General features: G+C 41.0%; 1 protein-coding gene across 2 annotated transcripts in view; it reads right to left on the reverse strand.

Annotated features, from left to right (window-relative positions):
• SWT1 (SWT1 RNA endoribonuclease homolog) overlaps window positions 1-27,351 on the reverse strand; it is a 61,344-nt gene that overhangs the window by 28,800 nt on the left and 5,193 nt on the right. Inside the window, exons 3-10 of one of the 2 annotated variants that reach the window (XM_060774504.2) lie at window positions 26,465-26,520; window positions 16,568-17,294; window positions 13,293-13,361; window positions 11,676-11,805; window positions 11,393-11,491; window positions 7,663-7,851; window positions 2,390-2,483; window positions 865-1,013 (exon numbers count right to left, since the gene is read on the reverse strand). In XM_060774504.2, the coding sequence (XP_060630487.2) occupies window positions 865-1,013; window positions 2,390-2,483; window positions 7,663-7,851; window positions 11,393-11,491; window positions 11,676-11,805; window positions 13,293-13,361; window positions 16,568-17,294; window positions 26,465-26,520 (1,513 nt within the window). The remainder of the gene's footprint in view (window positions 1-864; window positions 1,014-2,389; window positions 2,484-7,662; window positions 7,852-11,392; window positions 11,492-11,675; window positions 11,806-13,292; window positions 13,362-16,567; window positions 17,295-26,464; window positions 26,521-27,351) is intronic. The other variant, XM_060774505.2, reaches the window with a different exon arrangement.

Consider the following 27,351-nt stretch of genomic DNA (forward strand, 5'->3'; position numbering starts at 1 on the left):
GAAGGGGTGTCAGAAGGGTCGCCAAAGACCACCAGAAAACACGGTATTTTCTGTTGGTCAGACTCCTGACACGATTTTTTAAAAAATGGGGGTTCTGTGTGGGAAGTTTGGTTGTAGGTGAACTATAAATCCCAGTAACTACAACTCCCAAATGTCAAGGTCTATTTCCCCCAAATTCCATCTGTGTTCATATTTGGGCATATGGAGTATTCATGCCAAGTTTGGTCCAGATCCTTCATTGTTTGAGTCCACAGTGCTCTCTGGATGTAGGTGAACTACAACTCCAAATCTCAAGGGCAATGCCCACCAAACCCTTCTAATGTTTTCTGTTGGTCATGCCAACAGTGTGCCAAGTTTGGTTCAATTCCATTGTTGGTGGAGTTCAGAATGCTCTTTGATTGTAGGTTAACTGTAAATCCCAGCAGCTACAACTCCCATATGACAAAATCAATTTTTGAGTGATGGTCACTCTTTGGGTTAGTAGGTGTCTTGTGGCCAAATCTGGCAGCAATTCGTCCAGCGGATTTTGAGTTATGATGTCACTCAAAATGAACAGAGCATTTTTCTATATATAGATTTCAGGTAGACTTTACTGAGTATAGTTGTTTGAGAAATATTAGCATTATATGAAACAGTGAAGTTTATCTGAGGTTGTGATGCTGTAAACAAGATTATCTGAGGAAAAAACAATGAAAATATTTGGTAACTGACATTTCCCATCTTTCTGGTTGCAATTCTATGCTTATCTAATTGGGTGTAAGCCCCACAGAACGCAAAAGGGTTTACTGAGTAGAAATATATAGGACATCAAAATGACTTGGCTCATGGGGTCAATACAATAAAATCCAAATACACCAAACAAACCTTTTTCCAGGTGAGACTGGCCACTGAAAACATCTTGATTTATAACAACAGTCTTCGGAATCAACTTCTGGAGTGCAGCAACGAAATCCATTTTACTACATGCCTTTATCTCGCTCACCAAGGCTTTGCTGCACAAATTTTTATCATTCCTGCAATAAGAAAATTGTCTTTGATTCTGCATTCCCGAGTAGTAACAAGAAAACCACGGTGGGTCCGTGATACAAAGAAACCAATGTGTGACCCAGTTAATCTAAATGAGATTGCTTGAAGCTGGTTGGAAAAGAATTTCCACAAATCTAGCATGATACTGAGTAAAAACCAAAGATACACATCTGTTTATGCTCTATTGTTTATGCTCTACTGGACAACAATGGCTTTCCAGAAATAAATTACATATGTAGTTCAAAGTTCCCCAGAATTCCTGCACGAATATCAATGTAACATACTTTGTGCTCAGAATACCTTGAATTTGCATCTTTATTTGCTTCTGCCTTGGAAATAATTATTTATGGGTTAGGTTCTTGTGGGTTTTTTCGGGCTATAGAGCCATGTTCTAGAGGCATTTCTCCTGACGTTTCGCCTGCATCTATGGCAAGCATCCTCAGAGGTAGTGAGGTCTGTTGGAATTAGGACAATGGGTTTATATATCTGTGTAATGGCTGGGGTGGGGCAAGGAGCTCTTCCCTGCTGCAGTTAGGCGTGCAATTCCTTGTCTGTGTTTGCGAGTTCGTTGCGGATGGTGTGAATTCTCTCTAGTAAGAGGTTGCGTTCTAGGCACTAGGTTGTGCCTAGGTTGTGTGTATTTTGATTTAATTAGAAAAATATAGCATAAACGTACAACACTTATGTCAACAATATAATTTTGGTGTGGGGAAAGAGGTTTTTATATTGCAAGCAGCACTGCAATACACCTAGTGCCTAGAACGCAACCTCTTACTAGAGAGAATTCACACCATCCGCAAAGAACTCGCAAACACAGACAAGGAATTGCACACCTAACTGCAGCAGGGAAGAGCTCCTTGCCCCACCCCAGCCATTACACAGATATATAAACCCATTGTCCTAATTCCAACAGACCTCACACCTCTGAGGATGCTTGCCATAGATGCAGGCGAAACGTCAGGAGAAATGCCTCTAGAACATGGCTCTATAGCCCGAAAAAACCCACAAGAACCTAGTGATTCCAGCCATGAAAGCCTTCGACAATATATTTATGGGTTGTTCTTTGATATTATGAAAAATTGCATTGCTCCTTCTAAAAACAAACAGCTCACATTCTAAATGCATACCATTTGAATGAGGTTCATCCTTAATTAAGCTGGATAGGAATGTACAAACTCACTGGTACACAGTCTCAAGGCCTTGTGACATTCTCCAATGGCTACCGATTCATCACAAGAAACTACTTATTTCTGGGACTATTTCTCCCGCATGCATTGTTCTATAAAACTACTACTATGAAGTGGTTTTGGACTTATTGTTTTGATTTAATTAGAAAAATATAGTATAAACGTACAACACTTACGTCAACAGTATAATTTCGGTGTGGGGAAAGAGGTTTTTATATTGCAAGCAGCACTGCAATACACGATCGTCGTTGTTCTCAATAATGAAATCAACTGTAAATTAGCAAAAATAGATCAGCACATCATAGTTTTAAAACAACTGGATTTTTAATGGATAGCATTGTTCAAATAGAGCTTGGTTTTTATTTAAAAGGGTACTGAAATGCAGGGATGTACAAATAATACTTTATTCCTAGCTTCTCTCTCACAAGACAAGAAGAATACACTCAAAACCAAATAAGTCTCCCTGGTTCTTTCAATATTTTTTGTCCTCACTTTGTGAAGAAGGCAGAAGGGACCATGAAAATTAGAATTCTCCCCCAAGACAAAGTTTGAGGACAAACTATTGTTTGAAGCTCAATGGAAACTTTTTGATTACACAATTGCGTCTGTGCTTTCATATGTGTATCCATGATCCTAGCTATACTGAATGTAAAGATGAATCATGTTGTTTCTCAGGATGTTTAAATCAGTCTGTTTTCTCTCCTAATTATTTAAAGTAAATCCATTCTTTGTGATTGTGTCACAACAGGTTTCCAACTTAAGGAGACCCTAAGGTAAACCTCTCATGAGGTTTTCTTTCCAAGATTTATGAAGAGGAGATTTGCCTTTGTCTTTCTGTTAGGCTGAGAGGGGATGAATTGCCTAAGGTCACCCAGTGAATTTGTACAACTGAACATGTATTCAAACCCAGTTCTACAGAGTTGCAGTCCAATGCTCATACCATTACGTTACACCACCCCATCCGCTGACACATCATTTATACCTATAAAAATAAGCTCATAAAAACTCTAGCATCCACTCTACTGGTAATTCTTCTGGCATGCTGAAGCTTTTTAATGAAAGGCTGGCACGAATGGTGACAGAGGATGGGATGGGGGTTGATTCATACAGAACTTTAATCACAATCAAAATTGTTTACATACATAAAATAGGTATTGAAATGACCGTATAAACTACTCCATCTTATCCTCATTAACTCATACATACACTTCAGTTTTCTATGTAATACAGAGGGGGGGAAAGCCACTTTGCATCCATAGTATTTCTTTTACTACTTCTAAGTAATGCTACATATTTATTTTATTGGGCTTTATTTTTACTATCTACAGGACCAGCACAGTTTGGATGGTGGATTAGGACTCTGAAGACCAAAGTTTGAACCTATATTCAACTGTGCAAAGTCATTGGGTAACCTGGGGTTTCGAAGCATCCAACAGAAGGCAACGGCAAACCTCTCCTGAACCACTGTGGCCAAGAAAACTCTGTAACAGGGTTGTCATACATTATTATTTATTTATGTTCTTTCTATCCTGTCCATTTCAGCTCGAAGGCGACTCAAGGCGGCGTATAAAACTGGCACAATTAGATGCCGTATATATATATATACATAGGAAAGTTCTGAGAGTGCCTTGGACTGCGAGAAGATCCAACCAGTCCATCCTCCAGGAAATAAAGCCCGGCTGCTCACTGGAAGGAAGGATACTAGAGACAAAGTTGAAGTACTTTGGCCACATCATGAGGAGACAGCAAAGCCTAGAGAAGACAATGATGCTGGGGAAAGTGGAAGGCAAAAGGAAGAGGGGCCGACCAAGGGCAAGATGGATGGATGGCATCCTTGAAGTGACTGGACTGACCTTGAAGGAGCTGGGGGTGGTGACAGCCGACAGGGAGCTCTGGCGTGGGCTGGTCCATGAGGTCACGAAGAGTCGGAGACGACTGAACGAATGAACAACAACAATATATACATACAACACAGTTAAAAGCAATTAAATTACATCATAAATACATATAAAAACATAAAATCAATAATATAAGTGATTTGACGACACACAACAACTTAACTAACAGCTAAAAGATGGTCAGGTTGCTTACGTGTAACCATGTTTCTTCACGTGGTACTCTGAATACACATTTATGGAGTGACTGCGCCTGCACAGGCTTCAAAAAAAGTTTCCCAAGCTAAATCCTTTCAATTTTTGTCAGTAACCCTGCCCACTCCTCCAAGGGCATAAAAGTGCCATGGCTGCATGCTTCACAGTTCCTTCACTGCTGTGAGAAAGGGAGAGGTTTGCATGAGAGGGGAGGAATAGGCAGGTTTGTGTCAATTCACAAGAGTACCACTTGAAGTAACATGGTTACAGGTAAGCAACCTGACCTTTTTCTTCATGCTCTCTGTGAATGCACACTTACACTCCTGCTTCTTGGAAGGCGGTTGGACTGGATGAGCCATGAGGTCTCTTCCAACTCTTTGATTCTATAATTCTATGATATGGAAATTAGCAAGCTAAGGTCCAGGCAAGCTGGACACATGCCAAAACCAACACCAGATATGTGAAAACAAAATTCTTTCTTTATGTGCAGAAAGAGAAACGCATACAAGCAGATATAGCTGGTCCAGTGGCAGAGTCACGTCAAGTGCAAGACATAGAACAAACGGAGAGAGGACTGAAACCTGTGATCCTGGCTATCTTGAGGTAGTATAACGGACTTAGTGAAAGTTCAACACATATTTATGAGAGAACAAAAAACTAGTGCACAGAGTTTCAAGGCTCTAGTTTTTCTCGAGGTAGTAAACCTAAGCATTTGGGTGAAAATTAAAGGATTTTAAGGTGCAACATATGTAAACTGAGCACAGAAGGCATCAGTGGTGTGCAGTAAAAAAGTAACATCAGAGTAGCAGAGAGAAAAACAAACATCATCACTGAATAAACACAGTATCAATGAGAAAGGAACCCTATCATTGAGGAAAAAACCTCAGAATTGTACAATAAACTTTTTGGCATAAGAACAAAGTGAGTCTGTCTTATTTGAGTGCATGTGCCTGGAGGTTTTGGTCAGGTAACACATGAGGATAGAATGGATCTCCCGAAAGCAGTGTCCGGGTAGGATCTAGAGTCAAGTCTGTAATTGGAGAAAAAGGTCATAGGATTGGCCCAAATAGCCGCCTTGCAGATGGCATCAAGAGGGCTGCCCCTTAGGAAGGCTGTCAATGCTGTGAGACCCCTCATAGCCCGTGGCCGGATAGAGGTGAAGCCAGGCAAAGTTCAATAGCAAAGTTCAATAGTTCAACTCAATCCAATGGGACAAAGGTTGGGAGGAAGCTGGAGCACCTAGTCTGTCCGTGGCATAGGAGACAAAAAGCCTCGGGGACTTTCGAGTAGAAATGCCTTGGCTGATATAAAAGATGGCCACCACCTTTGGGAGAAAGGTGATGTTGGTGCGGAGAATGGATGAAAGATCAGGTAGGGCCTGGAGTGCTGCTAGCTCTGAGGGACAATGCGGTGAGGTGATGGCAACCAGGAAGGTTACCTTCCACGAGAGGAGGCGAAGATCTGCCATTGTGAGGGACTCGAAGGGAGAGCAGCAGAGCTGTGAGAGGATGGGTTCGAGGCTCCAGCCTGGAGTCGGTGGACAAACATGTGGATGCAGACTTGTATATCCTCTCAAGAAGGTATTTATAAGATGGTTCAAAAACAATGATGGGTGGCCCTGTTGTTGGATTGACCATGAGATCGCCGCCAGGTAAGACTTGATAGAGGCAAGGGTGAGGTTCTATTCCATCAAGGTAAGTAGGAAGTCAAGAAAGATTGAAACCAACGGGGCCAGTAGATGGTCTGCTTGGGACTGAAGGAAGGTTTGAAACCAAGATAGCTTGTAGGTGTAAGCCTTTCTTGTCAACAGTTTGTGAGCTACCCTCAGGATGGAATGGAGGGCGGGCTAGAGGGGAGTTATGATGTGATCTTCCATGCGGTAAGGTGAAGACATCAGACATCTGGGTGGAAAATCATCTGTTCCCTGGTCAGGAGGTGAAGCAGTGGAGATACAGAACGGTTCTGTCCTAGATACATGTCTGGATACCATACTTGCCTCGGCCAGGCCAGTGCTAGGAGGATGCAGTTCGGGCTAGAGGTTCGTATCTTCGCCGCCACCATGAGGATCATAGAGATGGTGGGAAGTGGTAGAGGTATGCTGTCGACCAGTTTAGGAGGAAGGCATCTCCCAGGCAGCACAAGGTGCACGTGGAGACAGACGGGCTCCATACCAGGGAAGCTGAGCATTCTCCGGAGATGCAAACAACCCCATTTGTCAAAGATGCCGTGGAGTTGCGCCGGGTTGAATCTCCAATCGTGAGATGCTGTTGGTGTTCTGCTGAGAGCATCGGTGAGGTTGTTCTGCTCTCCAGGGAGGTGGAGTGCAGTGATTGTCACCAAGTGATTGATGTATTATTGCCACAGGTAAAGTTAAAGCTGTAGAAGTTTTCTCGATCCCATGCCACCCGAAGGTTTGTAGCTGAGGAAGATGGTTAGTCTCTCTTCGATGATGATGAAGAGGACTGTTGGGTCACCCATCTGTTAGCCAGGGGTTGCGATTTCTCCTTGGAGAGTACAGCCAGTGACTTTCCCACAGTCGGTGGTATTAGCATCAGCGCAGCAATGTCCTCGTAGGCCCATTTAAATGCTATCCACATCGAGGATGTGGACGGTGGAGTGACAGTGTTAGATCGGATTGATCTCACTGAGGCCAAAGAGCTGGAGATAAACTGAGCTCTCGGGCGAGGTCAAGAAGTCACAGTCACCGTGGTAAGAGTATATGTTCTCTTCAATACCTGGAAAGACTTCAAGCCCTTGGAGGCTGCTGAGGCTGTTGATCGAGCTACTGGCAGAACCGGAGCTGGAGGGGTTGAAAAAGTCGAAGGTGCCAGTGATTGCTGGTACAGTAGAGCCTTAAGGGGTGCCACCCTATTCTTTCTAGCCTGGGCTGTGAATACCGGGCAATGGCGGCAAGACTCGACAACATGACCTTCTCCCAAACAAAGGAGACACTTTGCATGGCCATCTGAGTATATCGCTTGAAGCATCTTATCGGCATTCTCAAAGAAGTTCCAAAGAGAGACACGCGGCGAAAAAATGGAAACTCGGGAGCGTGTAGGCAGGGTGTCTTTTATGTCCTGGGAGGAATGGGTGGGATTACCATCAAAAACTGAAAGGATTCAGCTTGGGAAGCTTTCTGTTGAAACTTGTGCAGGCACAGTCACTCCATAACTGTGCCTTCACAGAGACCACGAACAAAAATTTAGAATTATAAGACAGATATAGGATCAATGTATATACATATATTAAGTTGTCATTAATAAAGCAGTTATGTGTCCACAAAGCAAGATAACATATCTCAGATGAACCAGACTGTGTTGCATATTCTGCTACAAGCCACCAGCCCTGTTCCAACTTACGTGTTTTCTGAGAAGCAAGTTGCATAGATTGTCCCCACAATTTTGGATCTTGGATTTTCAGACACATATAGATGAAGTGAACTGCAGGAATAGCTTTTTGCCCAACATTTGCCAATATTTTTCCTCTCTTCAAGTTGTCCAGTTCTTGCAAAACCACCCAGGGAATGATAAGCACAAAGTTACCTATACCTTAATGAGAAAAAGATCATTTTGCAATTATCATGCTGTATTTATTTATTTATTTATAACTTTTATATCCCGATCTTTTCCATCTCTGTAGAGGGACTCAGACTGGCTAGATCTTTGTATAATTGTTTTGCTTTTTAACTGGGTAAAAAGTTAATTCTCTTTTAATTCACTTTTACTGAATATTCTGTTAGGGACTATGAGTGCAGACTAGATCATTTTTTAATAGTTTAGTTATGGCTACAGGAAAGGAAACTGTAGTTTGCCACTCAAAAGCTGTAGATCTCCCAACAGGCCATCCTGGGTCAAGGATATTAGACCATGTCATTATAGAAATTTTTTATCAATAATTTCAGCAAGCTGAATAATAAACATAATTAGACAATTTTGCACTGTAGTCATCTCAACAAGTGTTCTCAAATCACACCCTGAGCTTATATTACAGATACATATTCAATCTTTGAACTTTAAAGACTGTCAGCATTATTACAGAATGGGACTTTATTGATATCACCTCATGAGATATAGGAAATGTTACAGAACTTCAGGGATATATATATAATATGCAGAGTTGGAATGAGATTATAGATAGCAAAGTCAGAAGAAAATTAAATATGGAGTTCAAAGATATGACCATATTATTTGCACTAACAATATGCAAAACTGTTTCTGATGACACGAACATAACTTGACACTGAAGCAAGCCACTCAACCCAAGGAATCATTATCCAACTTCAACATATGGTGATACATTGGAACTTTCTAATTAATGTTAAGCCACTGATCTCTCTTTTTGTATGTGATTTGCCTTTTATGCTTCTCTGCTTCACAAGTGCTACTTTAAAGTAAGCGACGAAGTGCCCAGGGAGGATGAAGTCTTCATCCACTGGGTTTTGAGTATTGTCATTTCTCATGTCAAATTTGTGTGCATTTATTTTTTCAAGTAGAGAATGTCCAATCTGCCCTGTACAGAATGCTAAAGGACTTTGCTCACTGAATATACATCACATTGGAAGGCATCAATGTAAGCTTATGTTGTGATTATTTTATTTTACTTTAAGATATCACAAGACTCAGTTGTTCTTCCTGGCTTTGAGAACTATGTAACCATCTGGTTTGCCATACTATCAGGTTAGGAAGTTATCTTATAATACTCCAAGATCCTTCTACAATTAGATAGATGAAGTGTCACTCTCTTTGGGTGATTTATGCATCTCAAAAAGATGACAAACACCCAGACTTGGAGTATTAGAAGGTACAGAATAGGAAAAGCTGTGTTCAACATCTTTATTAATGACTTAGATGAAGGGTTAGAAGGCAGGATCATCAAGTTTGCAGACGACACCAAATTGGGAGGGATAGCCAATACTCCAGAGGACAGGAGCAGGATTCAAAACGATCTTGACAGATTAGAGAGATGGGCCAAAACTAACAAAATGAAGTTCAACAGTGACAAATGCAAGATACTCCACTTAGGCAGGAAAAACGAAATGCAAAGATACAGAATGGGGGACAATGCCTGGCTCGAGAGCAGTACGTGTGAAAAAGATCTTGGAGTCCTCGTGGACAACAAGTTAAACATGAGCCAACAATGTGATGTGGCGGCAAAAAAAGCCAATGGGATTTTGGCCTGCATCAATAGGAGCATAGTGTCTAGATCTAGGGAAGTAATGCTAAGTAACGGGAGCGGCACTCAGGGAGCATACCACTCCTCTGCTGAACCAGCTCCACTGGCTGCCAATCCGCTACCGGGCACAATTCAAGGTGCTGGCTTTAGCCTATAAAGGCCTAAACGGTTCTGGCCCTGCTTACCTCTCCAAACGCATCTCCACCTATGAACCGACCAGAACATTAAGATCGTCTGGGGAGGCCCTGCTCTCGATCCCGCCTGCGTCACAGGCGCGCTTGGCGGGGACGAGAGACAGGGCCTTCTCAGTGGTGGCCCCTCGGCTATGGAATGCCCTACCGGCAGACATCAGACAGGCACCTTCGCCGCTGACGTTTCGGAGAATGGTTAAGACCTGGCTTTATGAACAAGCGTTTGGTTAAGCAGTGCAACCAATCATAGGAAGACGGTAAATGGAACATAGGAATGGCACAAGGATTATGAGAACGGATCTGATTTCAACTGAGGCGTTATGTTATGTCTGTTTTGTTGATCTGTCTTGTTGATTGTTAACTGTTGTGGATTGATGCTGTTGATCCTGTTTGTTGCATTGTTATGTTTTAATTGCACTGACACTGTTTGATAATTGTACCATGTAAACCGCATTGAGTCGCCTGTTAAGGGCTGAAAAATGCGGTATAGAAATAAAGCAAATAAATAAATAAATAAATAAAACCCCTCTATTCTGTTTTGGTTAGACCACATCTGGAATATTGTGTCCAGTTCTGGGCACCACAATTCAAGAGAGATATTGACAAGCTGGAATGTGTCCAGAGGAGAGCGACTAAAATGATAAAAGGTCTGGAGAACAAGCCCTATGAGGAGCGGCTTAAGGAGCTGGGCATGTTTAGCCTGAAGAAGAGAAGGCTGAGAGGGGATATGATAGCCATGTATAAATATGTGAGAGGAAGCCACAGGGAGGAGGGAGCAAGCTTGTTTTCTGCTTCCCTGGAGACTAGGACGCGGAACAATGGCTTCAAACTACAAGAGAGGAGATTCCATCTGAACATGAGGAAGAACTTACTGACTGTGAGAGCCGTTCAGCAGTGGAACTCTCTGCCCCGGAGTGTGGTGGAGGCTCTTTCTTTGGAAGCTTTTAAACAGAGGCTGGATGGCCATCTGTCAGGGGTGATTTGAATGCAATATTCCTGCTTCTTGGCAGGGGGTTGGACTGGATGGCCCATGAGGTCTCTTCCAACTCTTTGATTCTATGATTCTATATTGAGCCATTTAAAAAATCGATTATGTACCTGCTTAGATAAATGTGACCAAACACACATCCCTCCCCAAGGCTATGGATATTCCTAAATGCAAACAGAACAAGGAAGCACAAAGGCCATCAGCTATAAAAGGAGAACAGTGAGGTTCTGTCTTCAAGGAAAACTAAGGCCCGTCGCAAACTAGGTTCCTGCTGGAGGAAACCTTGCTAGCAAGTCCCTGACGTCATGAGCCTGCGCCTCTCTCCCCGCCCCTTTCTCCGCCCCTTTCTCTTTGCGAGCGTGGTTTTTCCTTTGCTAGGGCAGCATTGCCCGCATTTTCTCTCAGTTGAATTCTGCCAACTGAGAGAAAATGCGGGCAATGCTGCCCTAGCACAGGAAAAACCACGCTCGCAAAGAGAAAGGGGCGGAGAAAGGGGCGGGGCGAGAGGCGGAGTCTCGTGACGTCAGGGACATGCTAGCAATTTTCCTCCCGCAGGAACAGAGTTTGCGACGGGCCTAAGACATATGCTGTTGCTAGGAAGCAAGGGATCTTGGACAAGATATCCTTAATTCTATTTTCTTGAAGTCTAATGACATACCTAAATGCACCCTTATAAATTTACATCTAAATTTACGTTCATTTTCCAAAGAGCTGTTATGTATTTAAAGCCACACAAACCTGGGATATCATTATTCTTCAAAGACTTGATGAAGTCCAGGTGGTTGATCATTATATTAGTATCAATTACAATCAAAGTATTCAAGCCAGCAATATTTTCTGTTATAAAAGAAGAAACAGAGTAGTTCAATCACTTGAAATCTTTTTTGGCTTTCCACGTTGCTCTATCATCCTGCTAACAAGGAAAAATATGATGCAGATAAGTAAACTTTGTCAGTCCTCCTAGGGGTGAGAAAAGTGGTATATAAATACTGTAAATAAATAAATAAAATAAGCCTCTTACTAGAAAACCTGTTTGAGTCATCATCTGGAAGATCTATCTCCATGCTGGTCAGCTCTCCACATGTCTGTACTACAGACAAAGCCATCTTATTATCAACGCGAGCTGCATGCAGGTCTTCCACAATCTGCATCTGTGAAAACAGTAATATAAACGTGTAGTAATATTAGGGCTGTCCCAGGAGCTATTATCTGTGGGTACAGGCTGAGGTCTACATCCCCAGCATCAATTCCTCAATCTCTTATTCTCTTTATCATCATCCTCTTCACCTTTGGAGCTTATTCTCCTGTCCTGAGTGAGCAACAACAAGAAACAAAGAAAAGAGTAGCAGCTTCCACTTTCTTTACCCTATTCCTTTGTGTGATCATTTTGATGGGACTCAGAAGAAGAGGAAAAGCAGATGGGCAATAGCACCACCACAGAGGGAATAACAAAAGTGGCTGCTAGAAACAATATCATACGAAAGCTGATTGGCACAACCTGGGGATCACAACCAGACACAGTGAAGACATCTGCCCTTGCGCTATGCTACTCTGCTGCTGAGTATGCATGCCCAGTGTGGAACACATCTCACAATGCTAAAACAGTGGATGTGGCTTTTAATGAGACATGCCGCATCATCACGGGGTGTCTGCGCCCCACACCACTGGAGAAACTACACTGTCTAGCTGGTATTGCACCACCTGACATCCACCGGGAAGTAGCAGCCAATAGTGAAAGGACCAAGGCAGTGACATCTCCAGCTCATCCCCTGTTTGGGTATCAGCCAGCACGCCAATGACTTAAATCAAGAAATAGTTTTCTAAGATCTATAGAGACACTCGCTCGAACACCTCAGCAAGCGAGAGTCCAAAAGTGGCAGGCTCAAACCCAGAACCTCAATTAATGGCTGATACCAAATGAGAGACTCCCCCCTGGGCACTCAGAAGACTGGGCAACTTGGAAGGCGCTGAACAGACTGTGCTCTGGCACCGTGAGATGCAGAGCCAATCTTAAGAAATGGGGCTACAAAGCGGAGTCCACGACATGCGAGTGTAGAGAAGAGCAAACCACCGACCGACCACCTGCTGCAATGCAACCTGAGCCCTGCTAAAAGCACAATACAACCTGAGCCCTGCTACATGCACAATGGAGGACCTCCTTGCGGCAACCCCAGAGGCACTCCAAGTGGCCAGATACTGGTTAAAGGACATTTAATCAACCACGAAGCATGCAAACTTTGTGTTTTGTCTGTTTGTTTTGTTAAAAATGTAATACAAATGTCTGGTTTCTCCTGACACGATAAATAAATAAGTAAGAGGAAATAACCTCCCCAGCAGTAAAGACATTAAGTACAGAGGGAAGTTAAGTGTAACCCAAGCTATTACAATGTGCCTGCAATAAAATATAGGTTGCATTTGTATCAAAATGTGATTTATGCTTGACAAAGAAGTCAGGAAAAGTTAGCACATGCAACACCACCTGAAAGATTGCAGGAGTATGGTAAACAATTATATTTTGATTAAAGCTCTTACTGGGGAACTGAACTAAGAACTATATTTTATATATACATAAAGATGAGTTCAATTACAGTTAACGAATGCATGCATATACTCTTACTAAGATTACATAACAACTAACTTCTTGGTCTGCACCAGTATTTCCAGTAGCTTCAAATGCAGAAAAGGAAGGACATGATGTCTCACATCTCTGTAAAACAAATAATAAAAAAGACAAAAGAAGTATCCATGTCAATCCATTTCAAACATCTTCTAATGAAAAGGAACAAAACTGTTGCACTGGAATGCGAGCTTGAAGCAGTTTAAAGGAGAGGGAAGAAAAGTACAAGAAATACATTCATCTTAGCGAGCTTTTGAATGTGTATGTGCATATGTGTGTGTGTGTGTCGACAACAGGGGTTCTTAAACCTTTTCCACTTGCAATCCCTTTCTGCCCAAGAAATGTTTACATGACTCCAAGAATACAGGTATATAAGATAGGTATAAAAATCAAACAGCTACTGATAACAAATTCACATTTGCAAGGCTGAGTTTCCTTTCTGTGGAGTCCAGCTGAAGCATTTTCTGCAGAGTCTGCTGTAAGCACTGCTTGCTGTTGCTAACAGATTTGTGTAAATGGATGGCATTCGAAAACTTTACTGGTCCCTATTTTTCATTACCCCAGAGTTGAGTTAAAGCAGTGGGTCTCAACTTTCCTAATGCTGTGACCCCTTAATACAGTTCCTCATGTTATGGTGATCACCAACCATAAAATTACTTTCGTTGCTACTTCATAACTGCAATTTTGCTATTGTTATGAATCGTAATGTAAATATCTGATATGCAGGATGTATTTTCATTCACTGGACAAAATTTGATACAAATACCCGATATGCCCAAATTTGAATACTGGTGGGGTTGAGAAGGGTTGATTTTGTCATTTTGAAGTTGTAGTTGCTGATCACCTACAATCAAAGAGCATTCTGAACTCCACCAATAATGGAATTGAGTCAAACTTGGCACACAGAATTCCCATGACCAACAGAAAATACTGAGTTTTCTGATGATCTTTGGCGACCCCTTTGACACTCTCCTTGCAACCCCCTCATGGGTCCCGACCCTCAGATTGGGAAACGCTGAACTAAAGGGACCCCATTTGAGGTCAGAAGCCACAGTTGAAGTCTCTAAAAAACAAAAAAACAAAAGGTCCTAGAAGATTAGCATTAAAAATATGGAAAAAATGGAAAGCACTCTGGATGCCTAATATAGTAAAGTGGACACCCCTAGAAAGTTTATATGGAAAACAGTTTGGCCCCATATGGTGGAAAGATTTGAAAGATAAAGGCTATTATTGCATTAAGGATATGTATGATATAAATGGTCAACTGATTCCCATGGATAGGATAAGAGAAAAAATGGGAAATAAAAATTGGATAAAAGTATTAGGCCTATATAACAAACTTAAACAGGGGAAACATGGAGAATGTCTAGGCAAAGAAAGTGTGCTTGAAAACATATTTATGAAAGGACAGAAGACAATGAAAGGTTTAGTAGGAGAATTATATAAAACAATGATAAAGGACGACGAATACGTAGTCAGAACATTACAAAACAAGTGGCAGAAGGAGGGGACACTCACAAAACTATTGAGGAATTAAAGAAAGGGGTAAATAAAATTAAAATGGAAAAATATAAAGAATTAGAAAGGAAATTCATCTGGAAATGGTACAGGACACCAGCTCAATTAGAAAATATGGGAACAGGATTAAGTCCAATGTGTTGGCACTGTAAAGTAGAGAAAGACTGGTATGCACATATGTGGTGGGACTGTTTCAATGCAAAAAAAATTGGAATAAGATAACTAGAAAAATTGGGAAACTTTTCAAAATAACAATCCAAGTCAATATGGAATTTATGTTAATAGCAATTACAGGGAATAAAAATATTGATGTGAAGAACCAAAACTTATTTAAAGCAATGATTTTAGCAGGAAAGGCAGTAATAGCCTGGGGGTGGAGAGATGAAAAAAATGGGAATTTGGAAAATTGGAATAATTATTTATTTGAACAAGTCCAATCAGATATTATTGAATGTATAACCCATGGTATTCCCTGTAGTAACCTATGGATGTGAGAGCTGGACCTTAGGGAAGGCTGAGCGAAGGAAGATCGATGCTTTTGAGCTGTGGTGTTGGAGGAAAGTTCTGAGAGTGCCTTGGACTGCGAGAAGATCCAACCAGTCCATCCTCCAGGAAATAAAGCCCGACTGCTCACTGGAGGGAAGGATACTAGAGACAAAGTTGAAGTACTTTGGCCACATCATGAGGAGACAGCAAAGCCTAGAGAAGACAATTATGCTGGGGAAAGTGGAAGGCAAAAGGAAGAGGGGCCGACCAAGGGCAAGATGGATGGATGGCATCCTTGAAGTGACTGGACTGACCTTGAAGGAGCTGGGGGTGGTGACGGCCGACAGGGAGCTCTGGCGTGGACTGGTCCATGAGGTCACGAAGAGTCGGAGACGTCTGAACGAATGAACAACAACATAACCCAAGAAGGTTCACAGGAGGACAAAACAGAAGAAATTAAAGAGAAATGGGCAACATATATGAAATGGGTAGAAGAAGGTGAAGCCAGCACAGATATTGCACAAAGTCTTCAAAAGTTGTGTTCATGGTTAAAAATAAAGATATAGAAAGAAAAGTGGTGGTAGGGGTAGGTAAGGGGGGTGGGAGGAGGGGGAGAAAAAATAATAATAAATGTAATATGAATAAACCTGTAAAGAATGAGAATAGATAATATAGAAATATGCTATTATAATGTATGCCTACAATAGACAATTATTATCTGTTCAAATATGTTTTTTTTTCAATAAAAAAAGACATTGGACTAAGAAGCCACATTTGAAGTAACGAAGTTCTAGAGAACACAGAAAGACTGCATATAATTTCACAGGGACAAGATAACAATGATTTTGCTTTCACTTGATGCTTCCAACTAAACAACATTATTATTTGCTGCTGTCCTTATGCTTAAAACTCTTTCCCGATCTTTCCCTGCCCCTGTTTCCTTTAAAATTCCTATTTATTGCTCAGTTTTTGATAAACAAAAGCATAGCTGAAGAGCAACAATGATACACAAGACACTGTATTCTCTCAGCTATCTATTTGTATTTTTTTATCTGTAAAATTGGAGTGTCACCTCCTTGGGGATACTTCTTTGTCTTTTTTAATGAAAGAATGTAAATCATCATATTTTTTGATGGCACTGTAAAAGTAACAACTTCTTGACTACTTAATCAGATATTTTGCCATTGTCTTTGCACAAAAGCACAAGAAAGAGATTTGACCATTATGAAACCTTTACAAAGCAAGACTGCCACCCAAGTTCCCATTCTAAATAAATTAATTTGTTGTGTTACCTGATTTGTCCGAAATGCTACAGATTCATATTTATTTCCTTGGGTCTTCAAACAGGAAACATTCTTGATGCTTGATTGTTCTTGATTACACAATTGTTCTTTCTCTTTATACTTCCAACCTTTTGTCAGTTTTGTCATGGGACAAAGAGGATTGCATCTCATTTTGCTGCTCTTTTTGATATTGTCTTCTAATGATTTATGTTCTGCCTTTTCAGGAGCCTCTTTTCTGCATGTCTGTGTGTGCAATTTCTCAGGATCTGAGAAATTAATTGTTGAGGTGGATGGGTATCGCTCTTTTGAAGTTTTCTGCTTTATGCTGAGTTCTTTCAGTTTTAAAGGTTTCTTATGAAGGAAAGAGCACTCTATGGGAAGCATATTTCTCTCAATTATATCTTTTAAATTGCTGCACTCAGCTTTGCTCTTTTTCTTTTTCCGGTTCCAGATCTTCAAATCTTTTGACTCCTTCCTCTCTTTTGGTACATCACGCACATTTATGTCAGAGTCTTCCTTGCTAAGGGAGGGGGCCACTGAATACACCTTACTTCTCTGTCCACTATGTTTTGCCTTGCTTTTAAAATGCATAGTGATCTTTTCACGCTGCTCAAGAGACATTAAAATACCAACGGGCTGTGTTTGTTTTGAAATATTTTTCTGGAGATCTTTAGTAGTAGCTTCTTTGACATCCGAACGGTTTTTTGGTTTTCTACACCTGGGAGTATCATGCAACCTGCAAACACATCACAAAGAAAATATATTGTTAACAAATTTGTGTCAGTGATTATAATTTGCTGTAAGTCAAGAAATATTTGAGGAGAAAATGATGAGAGCAACTCCAGTTCTCACACAGTCTGACTTGGCCACAGTGGTCCACGCTCTAGTTACATCCCGAACAGATTACTGCAACATGCTCTACGTGGGGCTGCCTTTGAAGACGGTTCAGAAACTTCAGCTAGTTCAACAGTCAGCAGCCAGACTACTAACTGGGGTGACATACAGGGAGCATACCACCCCATTGTTGTGCCAGCTCCACTGGCTGCGGGTCCACCTCTGAGCCCAATTCAAAGTGCTGGTTTTGACCTATAAAGCTCTATACGGTTCTGGCCCAGCTTACTTGTCCGAACGCATCCACCCCTATGTCCCACCTCGAAACCTAAGATCATCCGGGGAGGCCCTGCTCTCACTCCCGTCAACAGCACAAATGCGCCTGCCGGGGATGCGAGACAGGGCCTTCTCAGTGGTGGCCCCCCTCCTATGGAACACACTCCCAACTGAGGTAAGATCAGCCATCCATGCTTGCTCCATCCATGTTCAACATCTACACAAATGACCAGCCACTGCTAGAAGGGACAGAGAGTTTCATCTATGCTGACGATCGTGCCATTACTGCTCAAGCAGGGAGCTTTGAGATGGTAGAACAGAAGCTCTCCGAAGCTCTAGGTGCTCTTACTGCCTATTACAGGGAAAACCATCTGATCCCTAATCCATCTAAAACACAGACATGTGCCTTTCACCTTAAGAACAGACAAGCATCCCGAGCTCTGAGGATTACCTGGGAAGGAATCCCACTGGAGCATTGCAGCGCACCCAAATATCTGGGAGTCACTTTGGACCGTGCTCTGACCTACAAGAAGCACTGCCTGAACATCAAACAAAAAGTGGGCGCTAGAAACAACATCATACGAAAGCTGACTGGCACAACCTGGGGATCACAACCAGACACAGTGAAGACATCTGCCCTTGCGCTATGCTACTCTGCTGCTGAGTATGCATGCCCAGTGTGGAACACATCTCATCACACTAAAACAGTGGATGTGGCTCTTAATGAGACATGCCGCATTATCACGGGGTGTCTGCGACCCACACCACTGGAGAAATTACACTGCTTAGCCGGTATTGCACCACCTGACATCCGCCGGGAAGTAGCAGCCAATAGTGAAAGGACCAAGGCAGAGACATCTCCAGCTCATCCCCTGTTTGGGTATCAGCCAGCACGTCAACGACTTAAATCAAGACATAGTTTTCTTAGAACTACAGAGACACTCGCTGGAACACCCCAGCAAGCGAGAGTCCAAAAGTGGCAGGCCCAAACCCAGCACCTCAATTCATGGGTGATACCAGATGAGAGACTCCCCCCTGGGCACTCAGAAGACTGGGCGACTTGGAAGGCGCTGAACAGATTGCGCTCTGGCACCACGAGATGCAGAGCCAATCTTAAGAAATGGGGCTACAGGGTGGAATCCTCGGCATGCGAGTGCGGAGAGGAACAAACCACTGACCACCTGCTGCAGTGCACCCTGGGCCCTGCCACATGCACGATGGAGGACCTTCTTGCGGCAACCCCAGAGGCACTCCAAGTGGCCAGATACTGGTCAAAGGACATTTAACCAAATACCAAATTTACAAAATCTGCGTGGTTTTTTTTCTTTTTTTTTTCTTTTTAATCTCTGTGTTTGTTTTGCTCTGTTAGAATTGTAAAACAATGGTTGCTGATGACACGATAAATAAATAGCCACCTCCCTCCTACTTTTTCGAAAGAAACTAAAAGCATGGTTTTGGGACCAGGCTTTTGGACAATAGATGCAAATTTAAGGGAATGTGATTGGAATGATGATATGGCTGATGAGACTGTTTTACTGTTTTAACAATGGCTTATGTATTGTTAATTATGCTTATATGTCTAATTGTGGTTTTAATTTTGTAATTCGTTATGTAATGGCTTTGGAACGGGGCCCATTGCAAGCTGTCCTGAGTCCCCCTTCGGGGGTTGAGAAGGACGGGATAGCAATGCGAGAAATAAATAAATAATAAATAAATATATCGTGATGGATAATAAAAGCAGTTTAAATTATTTCTACACCTTTCATTGTCCAGTTTTAGATGAACAGCTCTCATGTAGAAGGCGAGTGAGTCATCAGATACATTTAGACAGTTTCATAGCACTAGAATAACCATCACAATAGATATGTACTCACAGAATCCTAGGGTTGGAAAAGACTACAAAAGCAACCTTGTCCAACCTCTTGCTATGCATAAACACACAATCTAAGCATCCTCAACAGATGGTCATCCAGCCTCTGTTTAAAAACCTTCAGAGAAAGAGACTCTATCACACCCTGAGGCCCCTGACAAATAGCTGAGGAAATTCTTCATAAGGTTTAGGTGGAATATTTTTTTTTCCTGCAATTTGAATACATTGCTCCATGTTGTAGTCTCTAGAGTAGACCTGCACAACCTGTGGCCCTCCAGGTAATTGGGAATTCGGCTCCCAGAATTCTGACTATTGACAAGCTGGCTAGAGCTTCTGGGAGTTGAAGGCCCAAAAACCTGGAAGGCCACAAGTTGTGCAGTCCTACTCTAAAGCATCAAGAAACCATCTCCTCCATTTGACATCTTTTCAAATATTTCAACATGGCTAAATATTCAGATGCACATCTCTATGAAGAAATCCATGCATAACAGGTATGGGCAAACTTTGGCCCTCCAGGTATTATGAACTTCAACTCCCACAACTCCCTAACAGCCTACTGGCTGTTAGAAATTATGGAAGTTGAAGTTCGAAACACCTGGAGGTGTTTCATCCTTCTATAGACATTCTTCCTTGCGGATATAGAGAACCAACATAACAGAATTTCCAGTACAATTAAATGGAAAGCACATACAAAATTGCAGGTACAGCCTCAAACTCCCTCTTTTTTCAGTACTCCACAGAAAACTCTATGAAATTCATGTGATCAACAGGAATTGACAGATGACTAGAAAGCATATACACACATGTAAAATAAAGGTAGAAAAGAAGCTATCAGATATGCAAAAATTGGAACTATGGTGGGAACATGGCATCTCACCCAGCGGCTGTTGGGAGCCCCTCCCACCACCTTCAACTGCCATTCTGCTGGCCACTGAGTGGGAGGCAGCCAGCCAGCCAGCTGGACACAGCCACAATGTGTCTTATGTAATAATTAAGTAATAATTATGTACATTGTGAGCCCAAGGGCAAATTAAAATTGTGTAAGCTGCTGTGAGTGACTTTGTGACTGAGGAGTGGGGTAAGCATCTATATAAATAAAAATGTAATGTTCGTTTGTAGGATTAACATAACTCAAAAACCCCTGGACGAATTGACACTAAATTTGGACACAATACGCCTAGCAACCCAATAAGTGACCATCACTAAAAAAAAGATTTTGTCATTTGGGAGTTATAGTTGCTGGGATTTATAGTTCACCTACAATCAAAGAGCATTCTGAACTTCACTAATGATGGCACACAGGTCTTCCAAGACCAACAGAAAACAGTAGAAGGGTTGGTGGGCATTGACCTTGAGTTTGGGAGTTATAGTTTACCAACACCCAGAGAGCACTGTGGGCTCAAACAATGATGGATCTAGACCAAACTTGATACGAATACTCCATATGCCCAAATATGAACAGGGATGGAGTTTGGGGGAAATAGACCTTGACATTTGGGAGTTGTAGTTGCTTGGATTTATAGTTCACCTACAATAAAAGAGCATTCTAAACCCCATCAATGATAGCATTGAGCCAAACTTTCCATACAGAATCCCCATGACCAACAAAAAGTACTGTTTTCTCTTATAGTCTTTGGCGACCCCTCTAACACCTCTGTATGACCTCCGCAGGCATCCTAACCTCCAGGTTGAGAAATGGTGCATTAAGGCCATCCAGTCCAACTCCCTTCAGCAGAGCAAGAAAACATAACCAAAGCCCTCCTGACAAAGAGCCATCCAGCTATAGATATAATTCACACACACACGTATATGACAGATATAGTATCATAGATTTGAAAGGGACCACTAAAGAAGGACAATTATATGTTGCATGTTCCAGAGTAGGCAAACCCAGTAATCTCTATATCAATACTGACAAAGAAACAAGAAGAAATACTGTTTACCCACAAACATAAAGAAGTTACATATATTAGAACCCAATACTTTCTCATTACTTTATTTTCCAGATCACCAGACTGGGCCACAGCAACGCATGGCAGGGGATGGCTAGTTATCTAAATAAATAAAATACTGGACTGTGCTCGAGCTGCCTCAGAGGCTGCATTAAACCAATGCAGTCAATCATTTCACAGACACACTCAGCCCTTTCTCATACTATTCATTTGTTAGAATCCATGTGGTAAAAACTGACACATTTAAGGTCATGCTTCCTTATGATTTATTTAAAACCCTGTCTGTTGGTTGCTTTTGCATACAATGGCCTGTTCCGATTGACCCTTGTTTTCTATTATTCTAGCACTGTGGTCAAAGTCATCCTTTTTTAAAATTCCATAATATGAATTACAATATGTAAAACAAATATCCAGTTTTAATTTTTAAAACTGCGATGGAAAGCTAATGAAGCCGACTGTTAACTACTGTATACTCGAGTATAAGCCGGCCCGAATATAAGCCGAGGCACCTAATTGTACCACAAAAAACTGGGAAAACGTATTGATTCGAGTATAAAATGGGGGGTGGGAAATGCAGCAGCTACTGGTAAATTTAAAAAAATAGATAGCAATAAAATTACATTAACTGAGGCATCAGTAGGTTAAATGTTTTTAAATATTTACATATAACTGTAATTTAAGATAAGACTGCCCAACTCTGATTAAATTATTATTCTAACCACCTTCAATATAAATGCGCTTATGTAGCCTTCCAATAATCACCTTGGTTTATTTTAACTGTACATTTTGGGGAAAATACTGTGTGTATATGAATAAGGAAAGTGGCAAAGACTGGCGCTGAGAGAGGAAGAGAGAAAGGTGCGCACTGTACCAAGAGAGGAGATGAAGGTGTACGCTGTGCGAGAGAGATGGAGAGGAAGGAGAGCTGGATTGCTGTGCGGGAAGCCCTTCTTTCAGCCCCACGCCTTCCCACCAGGACCCTCACCCAAATATAAGCCGAGGAACACTTTTTCAGCCTAAAAAAAGGGCTGAAAAACTAGACTTATACTCAAGTATATACAGTAATAATGAGGAATCTGAAGTACAGGACATATATCAACAAAAAAAATCAACATTCCCCTCATTGTATGTGGTTGACAACCTCTGAGGCTTTACTTGAAACAGATATGAACCTCAATATATTAGAAACATGTAACTTACTTTTCCTTTATACTAACCAACACTATAAATAGATTGATTTTGATACTCCATCGATGAGGACATTTGATCATAAACACAGTAGAATTTCCTCAATGCATGGGAAACAGATAAAAGCCAATGTGGTGCAATGGTTTGTGTCTTGTAATAGGGCACTGGATATCAGGATTCAAATCATGCTCAACTATGGAAACCCACTGGGTAACTTTGATCAAGTCTATGATTCTATTATTCTAAGTCACATGTTCTCAGCCTCAGAAGAAGGAATTGGCAAACCTCCTCCGAACAAATCATGTAGAGAAAACTTTGTGATGGACTCACTTTAGGGTCACAAAATAACAACATAAAACGTGTCTACAAAAATAGAAATATAGAATGTGAAAAGTTAAAATGTAACTATTAATAGAATCAAGTGCTATATAGATGTATGACCATTTAAAATAGAAAAAGCAACATACACCATTAGTGGCCATTTCCCTCATGAGAATCGGTTCTCAAAGAAAAAAGTGTTCACCTGCCTATAGGACAGTAAGAAGGGTATCCATTTAGACTTTCTAAGAAGGCAGTTTCAGAGCCTGGGAGCATCCATTGAGAAGGGTCTCTCTTGTGTTCCTATGAGAGGACTGAAAGAAGGGGCTCCTCTAAATAATATGATCCTTTCAGATAACCTGGGCTAGAGCCTTTTAGAGCTTTATTGATTGTACCCAGTACTTCGCACTGTGTTCAAAAATAGACTGTAAGTCAGCTGAGCTGTTGAAAATAGGTTAAAATGGTTTTAGGTAAGTCTTATACAGGAACCTCTGGGGTTGGGTGCTACCCAGGCATGTAGCCGGGGGTGGGGGCTTGAGGGGCTTCAGCCCCCCCCCCCCCGAAATTCTCATGGTGGTTTGCGAAAAGGCCTTACTGGTGCATTATTTAAACTGTTATGTTTATTCATATCATGATCTGATCACCATAATCAATATATCCCATATGCATGGGGGTATTGGGGTAATGATACAAAAGGTTTGCTAGGCTAGACCCTCTTTCACTCAGACTCAGCCACCCCCCCCCCCCCGAAACTCAGCCCCCGCCCTGAAACCCCCCCTGAAAATTTTTTAGCCCCCCTCCCCCCCCCCCCGAAACGAAATCCTGGCTACGGGCCTGGTGCTACCACATAAGCCACTACGTTGCTCAGAAACAGAATGGTGAAAATTAACTGGTAGTTATCCAGTACAGTGGAAAAGAGGGAGATTCTTTATTCAATAAGCCAAGAAGATCAACGATCTCTCTCTCACACACACATTCTCTCTCTCTCATCTCTTATAGGTTCCTATCCACTCCCTTAGGGGCTGTGCAAACTGAAAAGTATCATTTATCACTGGAGAAGTAGGATCCAAAGTTACACTAATTAGAATTGTCTTAATTTAGATTTTACCTGCACAGTGCTGGACAAATTGTTCACAGCAGGCTTTCAAGTAGTATCAATTTTCCCCTTTGTGGGCAGGTATGCAAATGATACTGTCAAATGTGCTATATTCCAATTATTTGCACAACTTAATTATTTTTATTCAAAGAAACAAACCCAACCAGCATACAAAGACATATACAAAGAAACAAATTGCACCAAACAAAAGAACAATATCCTCCCCATAAAAATAAATGTAATATAAAACACCAACCTACAACTAACAAAACTACTAAATCAAACAATACACAAACATACATACAAAACCAAAAATGAACTAACAAAGATACAAACTAATCTACCGACCTTTCACCCCCTTTCTGATGTTTGTTTTTAGTTCTGACTAGTTTACTCCCTTTGAGAAATATTGTATACTCACACTCAGGGCCTTGGCCGGGGGATGTTTAAAAGTTCAATCCTGCCATGAAATGTGTTAGGTTAAAAAAGAAACCTGGTTTACTTATAACTTGGTTAACCAGTTCAAATTATTGAGTAAACCAGGTTTGGGGGGGGGGGGTAGAACCCTTTTGGAGGGGGAGTGAACCCTTAACCACCACCACCCCCGGCTACGGCCCTGCTCACACTTCTAAATGCAGTAACATATTACTAGTTCATAAATCTCACAATTAGTAAATCCTTCCAACCTCATATTCATCAATAAATACCCAATCTCTCTTGAAATAAGACAAATACTTTCCCTCCATCAGAATAATAATCAATAATTAATCATAATCAATAATTAATCAGATTTCACAAATCTTTGTTGGCTGTTATCATAAACTCTAGATATCTTTTTTTCCATTCCATTTTCCATCCAGAAATAGTCCAAACAAGAGATCCTCTTCTTCACTTCCCTTTCATTGTATCCCAACATTCCCATGACAATGTTTCCTCACATTGTTGCATCACAAATCTGGCATTTTATGACATCTACCACTGCTTCTCTATGCTAATTTTTCTGTTTGGCCTCATGCCACACTTGTTGATAGATCTTATAAGTCTCCTGCTGAAGCCTTTATGTATTGCTTCCAGGAGACTTAATTTTCTCCCATTTTGCTGTCTGCTACTGGGTTTTGGATTCCAATATCACCAAATTCGGGCTTTTCTGAATTCTCAGCTTTGCCAGAGAATTATGTATTTCTCTCAATATCACTGTTACCTGTTTTCTCATAATTCTCAGTTCATCAAAATTTGGTTAAATCAAACTGGTTCCAAATAATGGGCCAACGGGCCTTTCAGAGCCATTTTGCCTTAAAGTTATTAAATGTATCTCAACATAACACGGCTGAGTCTTGGGGGGACCTAAGTCTTGACAGAAGATGGAGAAGTTGGAGGGATGGGAGTAGGAGTTCACATGTGGATTCAAGAACAGCTGCAAGGGATAACGATGGGGCGGAGGTCAGCCCATCTTCTGATGATGATGTGTAAGATAAAAGTAGGCTCTGAAATGGGGAATCTTTGCAGAAGGCAAAGTGTTGGTTTATGTTCGTGCATTGGGTATTTGTCGCTACCTGTTCCATGTTGGCATTGGGTCCTGGATCTACAGGTTACTGCTTCCGTTCGTGTGTGCTTTTGACTCGGCTTGGATTCTTGTGAGTGCTGATTTCTCCCTTCCTTGACTTCGGACCAGTTTGACTACAATGCTGTCTACGTGGACTTTGGAACTTCGCTACTTTGGATTCGGCTTGCTACGACCTCGGACTTCGCTTGACTACGCTTTCTTCCCTGCAGCTCTTTTGTTTGTTAACTGTTTACTTGCTGTGCTATTTTGTGGGACTTTCAGAGCACTTTGTTTATATCCGGTTCTTTTCTCCGGATAATCCGGATTATTGCTTCAGTTACCTCTTTTGAACCAGGACTGGTTTCTGCTTTTGTGTTTTGACCAGAGACACTGAGTTAAGTGTTTCTGAGTCCTTTTCTTTTGTTTAATAAACTCTATTTTCGAACTAATTCTGAGTCTGGCCCTTTAAGGCGTCTGTGTCCCGACATTCATTCTATTATTTCAGAAATCAAAACTTTCAAACTAAATGTCCAATTTCATGCCTTAGTTCCCTAAATAGTAAAAGATTTTTTAAAAACAGATCTTAAAATTGAAGGAGGGTCATTTTTCTGTTATGTACCCTTCACGTACAATGTGTAAATGTATTTGATTAAAAAGTAATGCAACTGATCTGTAACAATTTTAGACTTGACAATAAATAAATGCATTTCACATGATGTTGTATTTCCAATGAGGGCAAATTAGATTTCCAAATATTGAAGAAAAGGTAATTACTTGTTAAAACAAATTCAAATGTTTTAACAACTGCTCATAATGGCAAATGAAAAATTACCTTTGACTTGGATCATCTTTAGCACGATAACTCCCAATTTCCGCCTTTTCATGTTTCTGAGAGGAAAAAACACGTATGATTATCAGCCTCCAATCTGACAGCACCATTCCAGTAATTCAAAATAACTGTACTATTTTAGTGAAAAGACAGGTGTTTTAGAATTTAGAATTATTAATTCAGCTAACAAAGACAAAATCTGACAATCTTGAAGTTATCAATAGAATTCATTTACTTCTCAAGGTATGCATGAAGTAAATTGAACAATGAAATTAAACAAGAAGCTGGCTGAAATATATCTGGAATAGACCCCACAATTTGCTAGGGTTAAGGGGCGCAGGACTCTGTTAAAGTGGAAAAATTGAACAAAAAAACACTGTTAGGCCCAGAAGTGTTTGGAGTTGCAGTTTGGTGAAACACCAGTACTCTTTGGTAGAGAATGCTTAAGACTTTATAAAATTACAATTCCCAGGATTCCATGGCACTGTACCACAATAGTAAAGTGGTACTAAACTGTATTAGTTTTATAGTGTAGCTGCACCTCTGGTCTTATTCACTGACCTTGCACGATTTAAATCCAATCTACTTTTTACTATTTTCCACATTCAAACATTATATTCCTACAATTCAATTAAATACATAAGGACTAGAGAAACACAAAAGAAAAAAATTGACCAAAAGGTATAGAACACCAATTAAATTAGCTCACATAACTAAATCAACCACAAAATTATGTTGGCACGGATGTGGAGGAATTGGCTTCTATATTCATATGTGGTGGGACTGTGATAAAGTACAAAAAAAATTATAACAAGGTAAAGAAGGAAATAGAAGAATTAACTGCATAAATTGGAGTAGAACAAAAAAGAATTCTTCACTCAGAAATTAGA

This window comes from Anolis sagrei, chromosome 4, assembly GCF_037176765.1.
Source record: "Anolis sagrei isolate rAnoSag1 chromosome 4, rAnoSag1.mat, whole genome shotgun sequence".
Classification (NCBI taxonomy): Eukaryota; Metazoa; Chordata; class Lepidosauria; order Squamata; family Dactyloidae; genus Anolis; species Anolis sagrei.